Below are 10,999 nucleotides of genomic sequence, written 5' to 3'. Positions count from 1 at the left end.
ATAATAATAATAATAATAATAATAATAAAAAGCTGAAAGAACATCCAAAGAATGAAATTCAATGATATTGGAGTTAACCCAAAACAACAAAAACAAGCAAACTTTTATTGTTGAAAACAGATACATTGGAATTGAGGAAAACAACAAAGACACTCATACAAACCCTCGCTAGGGCAGGCTGGTGGTGTGGGCTGCAATTGGTGGCCGAAACAGGGGTATAGGTTGAAGGTTCAGGGGTGTGGATGTGGGTGGAAAAGGGAAACTGCGGCTGTGGGTTAGGCCGGTCAGCTGTAAGTAGGGGTAGGGGACCGGCTGAGAGTAGTTGGCTGCATGTAGAGGGCGGTGTAGGCTGGTTACAAGGAGGAGGATGAGTGTGGTAGGGGTAGGGGGAGTCGGGAGAAGTGATTTGGGTAGGTTACAGGGAAGATGATGAATGTGGCAGGGGCAGAGATAGGGAAGAGTCAGCTACATGTAGGAGGAGGGGAAGTTGGAGAGAATACGAGGAGATAACCTCTACCTTGGAGCAGGATACAACGAAAGCACCAACTTTGCTTGGATATAACCCTAGCAAGGGATAAAGACGCCAGTGCAGAAAAAAATCAAAGCAAAAATCTCTCTTAACCAAAGAAAACAACATATATATAATAGATAACTAAAGAGTAGCCCATTCACTTGGGCAGCAAACATAACCCAATAGCAAGGGCCAGCGGCTCCTTGAACCTGCCTTGTTGATCAGCATCCCTAGCCGGTTCAACACAGGGATGAGCCCCGCATCACTCAAGTTCAAAACAGAGTAGATGAAAATTATCATTGGGCTTTCTTGGCAATAAAAATTCTCATTCTCCGGACATTATCTGTATGCTGATGCATGAGGTAGTCACTCTATGAAAGGAGGACCTCAAAAAACATTTAAGCAAAAGCCAAACCTTTCCCTATTGCTTCATATAAGAAATGGTTGAATTAGTCATGAATGATATTTAACCAAAGAAAAAAACACAGGTACATTGACCACAAGAAGAGAAAGTCCATCCCATTTTTTTAAAAAAAATACATTGTGATCTCTTCTTATTTTCCACTCAGCTTAACTTAGATTGTAAACAATGATAAAGACGGCAAGAATGCAACTTACTTTGCTCTTTGCACGCTCCTTTTCCTTTACATCTTGTTTGTACTTCTCCTTGCTGTAGTCCATAAGCTTGCAAACAGCTGGCTTGAAAACAGGAGACTGTGCTCCACCTTCAACCTTCACTTTTCTTTGAACCTGAAACATTTACAAATAAGCCTAAAAATGCTGTAATTGGAGATCTACTAGTAGCAGTCTATTGAGCTAATATAGAGCTTTTCAATTTGCACTAACGAAGATACAATAAGTAGACAAATAAAAAAAAGACAAAAAATCAAAAACATTGTACCAAGAGTATAAGAAAAACAATGAATTACTGTCATAAGAACTCGTCATAAATGCATGATAGATCACACTCGTACAAAAAAAAGGGGCATTTAATTACATACGACCCAATTCCTATGTATTTACATTTCTATCACCTAAGCTTTTCTATTTTATTTATACCACAAAATCATTCATATCACATCAAATATACAATTATTTTAACTTTTAAAAAGTGAGATACACCTTTTCAAGCATAGTTAAGGTGGCATATATGTAAAGATTCATGTTTAGAGTTAGATAAGTAAATAAATACGAATGGAGTGGTATGTATGTAAATTATCCAAAAAAAGTATATCCATAAGTGAAATGCAAGGCTAGCATTCTCCTTATGAAGAGGGAGCATGCTTCTCTACCAAGATTATGCTTTTACTCTACCTAACTTATCCAAGAAAACTAAAGTACTCAGCACAGCTTTACTTTCAAATCATGCAGAAAAAAACAATCATACTTATAATGCCATGAATATTTTATGTAAAGTTTACACAGCTGATTCTCCATCGAGAGACATTATAAACATACAAGGATAATTAACAAAACAGGTCAGACTCACTTCACTGCCACACACAAAAAAAAAAAAAGCTATAATCCACATAAAAAAGAAATTACCGAAGTTCCTGATAATAAAATGGGGCATTTGCATACAAAGCACACAATTCTTATGTATTTACATGTCTAACACATTAACTTTCATATTTACATACAACTCTTTCACATCAAAGATACCACTACTACTAACTTTTTAAAAGTGAAGTGCACCTTTCCATGCATAGGTTCATGTCACCAAATAGTTATAAATGTAAATATCAAACTTTAGGTGTTAGATATGTAAATTCAAAAGAATTTTGTATGTATGCAAACTCAACTAATAAAATACGGTGACACCTGCTTAAAAATCCAGATCAACCACAACAAAGCTTGGGACTAAGCAAGGCGAACCACAATAATTTGCACAACACTGCTTTAACACACTCGCATGAATCCTCATATTAGTTAAAAAAGATTCATTTCTGATAAATTAATTCAATTGATGCCATGAAACTGTAGAAGAACAATTAAACTTCCAATTACTCGAAGCAATTTAAAAATTCCTCAATTTGGTCAAATGACAGTTGCATGATTGAACATAAAAAAAACCGCCTTTCAACCATTTAAAAAATAATAAAAGTAATAATAATAATAATATAAGGCATGCCTTGCAGATAAAGATAAAGAAATGGGAATAATCTACCTCGACAAGGTCAAGATCAAGCTTCCTTGCCAGATAAAGTGCCTCCTGTATTGAAACAATTCTATGCCCTGCAAACTGCATTGGATTACGAGATAGTCCTTTCCTTAATAAGCAAAAAACTCATCTTTGAAATTCAGAACTTCACAAAAGAGATTCAGAATCCTAAATTTTTAGTTTCTTAGTATGCAGTAAAATAAAATTGTACTAGCTACTAAGGCTTTCAATCCTGGCGGTTAATCTTCTTGAACTTCAAAAGAATTTGCAAGCAAAAAAGAAGGCTAAATAAGTATTTTTGCTATGCATATCATAAGATGAAAGAAATATTCTAAAATGAAATAGATTGCTTGAAAGAGCAAGGTAAATTACAAAACCAAAAAAATCTTGCATGTTGATATTCTCGTATTTTCCGTTTATGATTTCCATGTAGTCAGCATCATACATGCTACACTAGAACGAACATTTATAGAGCGAGATCTGTGTATGTTTATAAGCAAGGAAATGAATATAAAATTCCTAAAGTAGAAAGTGTTTTGCTTACCACTTTCTATAATAGACCCAAGTTATCACATGATACGGAAAAGGAAGACAGCGTATTTCGGTTTTCAAATACTTTCTAGCAGCACAAATTAAAAGAAAATTATGCAAATTAGATGAGAGAGAACAACAAGGTTGCAGGTAAGGAAATATGAGCATCAATTTTACTATAATATAAGGTAAGAGATTGGAGAGAGGGAATGAGAATAATGAGATTTCTTTTTTATGCTGATTGTTTTCCTTTGTATTTTGATTGTTTGGAAAGAAGTATAGAAGAGGGGCACAAATAATCCCGCTACAGTCTCATTCTAAATTTTCAATTTTTTAATTTATGACATTTACCCTCTCCCCAAGCCATCCCCAAACTTCTGAGCATTTATAGCTTTTGCAGAACCTTCATCATGGTTCAGAATACATGTAATAAGAGGTTTGCATCAATTGTTGCAAATATAACTTAACCCAAAATGCTTTATAAATTCAGTTCAAATCAAAGTTTCATTAGATAGGTTTAATTAAAATTATATTATCTTTTGGCTATTAGATTGAAATCTTTTTAAGTCACGTAAACCAAATTGCTTCGCAAAGTAACTATTGGGTTGATGATGGAATTATGAAATTTTATGCATGTTGGAAAGTCAGGTCATGACAATGGGACGAGTACAGTAATATTATAAGTTGTGACATTGGGTTTGTCTTATATTTTTATTTTCTAGTTTATTTTTTCTAACAGGTATGCCGATGATAATGATCATATCAAAAACAAGTTGTGTTTTCTAATGTTTTAATTGCCTCTTTAGGTTTGGTTTATTGTTGCAAGCCATTTAATTCAGCTCGCAGCTTCCCCAGTTTTGTTATTTCCAGTTCCCTGTTGCAGCATATAACTTGCGCTAGAAATTTCTTAAAAGGTTGGGAAATTTACATACCTAGCACACAAATTTTATGCATTTACATATGTCAGACCTAAACTTTCATATTTACATACATAACATTTTGGTACTTTACACGTATATATGAACAGGTGTATTACACTTTTAAAAAGGGGTAATAATGCTATTTTTTATGTGATATTAAAAATTTGAGTGTTATGTGTGTAAATATGAATGTAAATATGAAATGAAATTTTAGGTGTGAGATATGTAAACACATAAGAATTGTGTGATATGTATGTAAATAACCCTTAAATGCCTAGTAGGTTTAACACCCCACCCCAACTCCCCCGTGTTGTGAGACACAAACAATAATACAGTAGCAATCACTGTTTTACTTTATCGCTGATTTTAATATATGGCATTACAGCTTGTTTAACTGGTGTTTCCTTCTTTGATTCTCCTTGTGTGGCATTGTAGTAATTATATACTAAGAGCAATTCTTTTTTTCTTTGGTGATTGTTTCCTTTCTAAGCACTGTAGTGCGCTCGGTTATTTGGTTACTTCCTTTCCATATAATTTTAGTTGAAAATCAAATTTTCGTTAAAATTAATCCAATCAGGATTTTTAAAATTTAAAACACACTTTTTTCAAAACTAATATTAGAAACTTGTTTTGCGAGAATCCAAATCTGTTGAATTGAAACTTATAGTATTACATAAAAAGTTAGAGGACTGTATGAAATTGCTTATTTTTTTTTGATAGATATGAATTCTAACACATAAAAAAATATTGAATAGCTACATACAAATAATATTCTCTCGATATTATATGTGCTATTGGATGTGAATTCTTCAAACATTTTGCAAATTTTGACAACTGATGGAGAAAATTATATTTCTTGTATCAACAAGAGGCCTGAATTTTTCAATTGGTGATCCCTATCATTGCTATTTCTTCTAAATCTTTCAGTGATTGTTTTTTATGCATTATTGAAAATTTGCCGGCTGTGCTAAGCATAGATTTCAGGATTGTAGCATAAATCTCTAACGTTTTTTTGGTGGAACCTCAAATTTTAGCAAATTTTATAATATTTATTGAAATGAATTTATTTTTTAATAATTTTTCATCAAAAAGATTGATCTCTGCCAAAATTAAAAGTTTGAAAACTATGAATAATAGTTTTTGTATTTTTCTCGTGCATCTCATTATAGGTTTGCAGTAATAAAAACTATAATATAAAGCATACTGAATCAAATTGAAATCAGAGTTGAGGACAAATCTAAATGATTATAAGTGTGACTCAACAAAATAAGGATGAGATTTTGACTATTTAGCCAAAAAAAGTAAGGAATTGATAGCAAATTTAAGATCTATTAAGCAATAAATAAATCAATATAATGATAGACTTGGCACATTGAAACTAATCAACATCAATCACAAAAACAAAATAATGAATATAGTCGTAATTAAAAAAACATTCAGAATATTGTTAGCTGATGAGAAACCCATCAGGTGAAAATAGCCAATATAGACATCATGCATAATATGCCAATGAAAATTATGACAACCATAGATGACAATCTTATGACATTATTGAAAATCAATGCGTATAATTTTGATGAAAGAATACATTACATGGTTTTTACACAATATTAAATTTGAAAAACTTCTTTAATTGGCAAAACAATGTCTAGTAGAAAACAAATAAAGTATGTGATACTAAAACTAATTAAACAAGCTAAATGTGTACACAATGAGTATGGAAAGACATCGAAAGAGATCTCAACTAGAATGTACTACAGATTGAGTTGAGATGAAACTATTTTTAAAAATTAAATATCAACCATTATAGTACCGGGATTGATTTCATAATGAACTTAAAAAGAATAATACAAACAAATAATATAATTGAATACACTAATAAATTTGAAGAGTTCGAACAGTTTTAAAATAAATGAGGATCCAAAAAACTATGCTTTTAAAGTTTATATCGAGCTTGACACCTAATATCTAGAGATAAGCCTAAATATCTAGAAAAAAATACTATCAAAACCGACAATTTTTGGGTACCCAACAGCTTGAAAGCTTAAAAACTTGTTTTTTTTATGTAAATAAGAGGGGGCAGCTAATTCTAAGAAAAAAAAAATGCTACTTTAAGGACTATCCGATTACAATGTTAACAATGCTTGCTTAAGCTACCAAATTTATGTAGTCCATCTCAACATGGACAAGCAACTCTAAAACATGAAACTGCAAAATGCAAGCATCACAATTCCCAGAGATTCTTCAAACGAAGATAGAAAAGCAAAAGGAAGTAAAGGAATACCTTGATCCGTCACAAGACGCACTTCACGTTCATTGATTCCTTCGTTGATCCGAATCCCGTCATCATCCTCCACTTTAGGTTTTCGCCAATCCCCTCCCTTCCCTTCTATTTTTGGTTTTGGCTTGGCCTGAAATCCCACAACAAGATCCATAAACATCTTTTCACCCTTTTCACATAACACTCGTACACGATTATAGTGTTTTGAAGTATAAATTGAAGCACAAAGCACCTGTCCCAAAGAAACGTAATATCTAAAGTGCGTGTAGCAAAACATTGGACCGCCGCCATGGAAAGATTCTTCATAAGTCCTAAATCCTCGTAACCTAACAACAGCATTGGCCGATGGAGCTCCGCCGCCAGCGAGTACGTAGTGCCATCTCTTTGAACAATAAATGAAGCCGTCAAATCCGGTGCTCCCGAATCTACGCCAAAAAGCCATCTTTCTTGCTCGACGGCCGGCGCACAGCCCTGCGAAATCGAGAGAGATTCACGACGTGGGAGAGCTGAGGGCAAATCTGTGGCAAATCTCGAACCCCGCTTTCGATGGTCCCTTGGATCGAGCCTCGGATCGATCCGACGGTGGCGGATGAAGTCGCACGGCGACGTGGTGCTATCGAACGGAGCAAGGATGATGGGTTAATTTGGAGAGTATCAGGGCTGGCATCTAATTTTCTTTTCTCATATTTTAAAAAAGTATTTACATAAATATCCATTTAAGAAAATATTATGCTTCTTCGGCCACTTTTTTTTTTTTTTTTTTTGTGCTAATTTGAGCCACATGTCACGGACAAAAAAGTCTCACATCAGCTAGGAGTAGGGCCGAAAAGCAGTATTTAAGTCCTGGACTGCTCACCACCCTTAAGAGCTCTTTTGAGAGGTGACATATACTTTCTTTTAAATTAAAAAAAAAAAATATTTCTTTTGTACATGTTTTATTTTTTTAAGACGAAGAAATTATCAAATAAAGTTTTTATGTATTTATATTCTAATATTTAAATTTAAATTTTTACAAAAATAGCACTTTATCAATGTACAAAAGATGTTATTTCACCTTTTAAAATTGAAAAAGTCATATTTTTTTTTGTGCCAAAAAATTATTCCACGATGCTCATCCTAAAATTTGAGATTTTTTTTTTATAAATAATCGGAAATTTATAATTTTTATATAATTTAAGCAATTTGATAGTTTTGCAAACTCTCAACAATTTTTTTCCCCAATATCCAAAAAAATATTTAACATTTGCTTCTTTTGCCCAACTTTATGATTGAAGCTAATTAAACTTCAAGATATAAAAGACTTGAGGGGTAGGCATATAAAAGTAAAATTTTTAAGTGTTAAATATATAAATACATAGAAATGGGTTGAAATTTATGTAAATGCCAATATCTTAAATATCAATTATTTAATAAGTTATAGTGAAACTTACATAACTAACACACAATTCTTATGTATTTATATATCTCACACCTAAATTTTTTATACATATAGAACACTTTAGACCTTCGGTATTTTAAAAATATGCATGAAAATACATGTATCCTTTTAGAAAATGGTAATAATATTATTTATCTGTGATATTAATGATTTGAATGATATGGACGTATATATATAATTTTGGGTGTGAGATATATAAATATATTAGTAGACATCTAAAGTTAAACTTATGAGCTCGACGAGATGGACCCAATGACAACAAAGTTGGTCAAATTTGAGTCAATTAAAGCCTAGATCAAGCTGTTAATCTGCATCTGGAAGTTTTCAGTATCAAATTGGAAGTTAAAAATGGATTGCAAATCTTACAAGTTTATAGATAAATCAAGCGTCTCGAAAAATCAAATTTAACGAGCCCAAGATTGTTCAATTATAATATCATTGAGACACTCAAATGTTCATAAGACATTGCCCACTTCGTGGAAACTATTCCGGGTCATCCGATGGAGTGGCATGAATTCATTCCTTATTAGCAGAAAGATCTTTCTCAAACTCTATAAATTGAACCCCTTATTTTTTTCTCTTTCATAGTAAATAAGTCGGCTCAAACTCATAAAATTAAACTCAAACTTGAACTCAAGCTCGAGCCAGCTCAAGTGGCTCGAGTTAAGTTCCAGTTAAACTCGACTATTTTACACTCGTATTTTTTCCAATAAAATAGTTAGTATTAATTAAAAAGATGGCATTTAAAAAAAAAATTATATTTAAAGTTGAGATCATTTTTTAAAAAATAATATTGTTATTTTTTTCCTCAAAAGAACAATTCACTTAAAATCATTCAAAAATCGTTGAATTTTAGAGTGAGTGAATGATTTATGTAAGCCGTTTGTTTTGGCGATCACATCACCCATTCATGGATTTAAAAATTTCAAGTGTTTTCGCACACCAACAACCCAAAAGATTGAATATTATATTTTAATCTCAAACAATTCTTATGTAATGACCTATCTAACCCAGATTTCAATTTTAACAAAGTTTAGAGGTTAGGAATGTAAATATACAGGAATTGGATGGTCTGCATGCATGCATCTTTATATATTAAATGTATCAATCTCTCAAAGTTTATATAAGGAATGCATCATTCGCTTAATGAACAGGATATTACAATACATGATAAATTTTATTTTGAAATATTATTATTCATTCAAAAAATAAGAGCACCACCTCACCAATGCAATCATTTCTTCTCTGTTAAGAGGGGATCAATAATTCTGTTCCACTCGTGGAAGTTAAGGGCAGAGCCATAGTCTGGTAAAGGGATGCCATTAACGAAGAAATAAGGTGTACCCATAACTCCCCTCGAACAACCATACTGCAGAAAAAAAAACAATTAATTAGAAAATAAATAGGTGCATTTACATACATACCACTCAATTCATTATGTATTTATGCATCTAACACCTAAATTTTGTATTTTTTTCATATTACATACAAAATGCCAGCATTTTAGCTTTTAAAAAGTGAAATACACCTTTTCATGCACGAATAAGATGACATTTATGTAAGAACTGAAGTTTAGGTGTTTAGATATGTAAAAACATAAAGATTATGAGGGATGGGAATTGGTCACCTTGAAGGAGATTCTGGTTGCCATATCAGTTTTTGAATCATCGAAGCCGGACTTGATGGCAGAGTATGATCCCCGACCCACAGCTTTTTCCGCAATCTTAGAGAAATGATCAGTTATGAAAGCCCTTGATTTATTGTAAGTTGGTTCATTGTAGTATTTCTCCTGTATCATCAAGATGCCCGATAATACATGAATCACAAAATTCTTATGTATTTACATATCTACACCTAAATTTCATATTTATATTTATAACACTCAAAACTTTAAGATCACATCGCAATGATCACCATTGTGAACTTCTTAAAAGTGAAATATAACTTTACATGTATAGGTTTATGACACCAAAATGTTAAAAAGTATAAATATACAATTGTATGATATGGTATGTCTGTAAATTTCTCTTTTTAATATTTGGAAGACAGAATTTTACTAATGAAGGTCCTATCTACTCATGTGTATGCTGAGTAACATAAATAGCAACCAAAACATTGCTTTGAAGAATAATTAAAGAGTAATTATTTTAGAGAAATAATAGAAGTGATGTTAATAAGTAGAGTAACACACATAGCACCTGAAACATTGCTATTTACAGATCTAGCACCCGCCTTCATCCATTCTTAAAATTCTCACTCAGATATCAAAATTCACAATACAATCCCAATCCATATTTTTCATGTTTATCAAATTCTCAATGATTTGATTGTGACAAGCGTGGATAAATCGGTTCGGTAGTTCGAAAATATCACATGACTGCTAGATTTTGTAAATAGAAACGTTTTAACTGCTATGTATGTAATTATCCCTAAAAAGAATGGATAAATGAAAATAAATTTAAATATCCATTAGAACTAAGATTTTTAAGAAAATTAAATTTAGTGAAAAGATTGAAGTGCAGGAAAACTACCTGGTATTTGAAGAAGAGATCAAGCAACGGATAAGCTGAGGAAGCATTTAGATTATTTGCAATATGAAGTGCACGGCAAGAAGCATAGGAATTGCTGTGGTATCTGATGTAAGCAAGTAAAGACATTGATTTCAGATAATTTACACTATGAAACAAGAGTTGTGTTTAATGGAGGTATAAAAGGCTGAAAATAATGTTCCCAAATATCTACCAAATTGATAACAAATATTATATGGTTGAAACACAAAAAAAAAAAAAAGGCTATAAGAAACCAAAATGAATGGCGATTTTTATGAAGAACAGAATATTTACAGAGGGAAGAAGATAAGCAAAGAAACATTTGATCCTAAATGAAATATTAAATAAAAAGTGTGATATATTATTATAAATTATAATATAATATAAGATTATATTAATATTTATATGGGAATAGATTAAATTTCATTATTTATAAAAATTTAAGTAAGTTTAGCTAAGCTTGAAAATAAAAAATGTTAAGATCGAGTTGTAACACTATATTAAATAAACACGATGCAATTATAATAATATTACAAGAAAAAAAACTTAGTTATAATATTTATATGAATTCCCAAAAAGATATATAATATATATATATATATATATAT

At 31.7% G+C, this 10,999-nt stretch overlaps 2 protein-coding genes across 2 annotated transcripts in view; both read right to left on the bottom strand.

Annotated features, from left to right (window-relative positions):
• LOC110031124 overlaps positions 1 to 6,959 on the bottom strand; it is a 26,588-nt gene extending 19,629 nt beyond the window's left edge. The window contains exons 1-4 of the mRNA XM_020734194.1: positions 6,637 to 6,959; positions 6,408 to 6,534; positions 2,679 to 2,746; positions 1,130 to 1,261 (exon numbers count right to left, since the gene is read on the bottom strand). Of these exons, the coding sequence (XP_020589853.1) occupies positions 1,130 to 1,261; positions 2,679 to 2,746; positions 6,408 to 6,534; positions 6,637 to 6,846 (537 nt within the window). The 5' untranslated portion in view covers positions 6,847 to 6,959. The remainder of the gene's footprint in view (positions 1 to 1,129; positions 1,262 to 2,678; positions 2,747 to 6,407; positions 6,535 to 6,636) is intronic.
• A 1,946-nt stretch (positions 6,960 to 8,905) lies between these two features.
• Positions 8,906 to 10,999, bottom strand: part of LOC110035268 — a 4,546-nt gene continuing 2,452 nt past the window's right edge. Inside the window, exons 2-4 of the mRNA XM_020739502.1 lie at positions 10,374 to 10,476; positions 9,470 to 9,631; positions 8,906 to 9,211 (exon numbers count right to left, since the gene is read on the bottom strand). Coding sequence (XP_020595161.1) covers positions 9,077 to 9,211; positions 9,470 to 9,631; positions 10,374 to 10,476 — 400 coding nt within the window. The 3' untranslated portion in view covers positions 8,906 to 9,076. The remainder of the gene's footprint in view (positions 9,212 to 9,469; positions 9,632 to 10,373; positions 10,477 to 10,999) is intronic.

Source organism: Phalaenopsis equestris, unplaced genomic scaffold (assembly GCF_001263595.1).
Source record: "Phalaenopsis equestris unplaced genomic scaffold, ASM126359v1 Scaffold000002, whole genome shotgun sequence".
NCBI lineage: Eukaryota > Viridiplantae > Streptophyta > Magnoliopsida > Asparagales > Orchidaceae > Phalaenopsis > Phalaenopsis equestris.
Note: the sequence above shows the minus strand (reverse complement) of the source record. Positions and strands in the feature narration are given on the sequence as shown.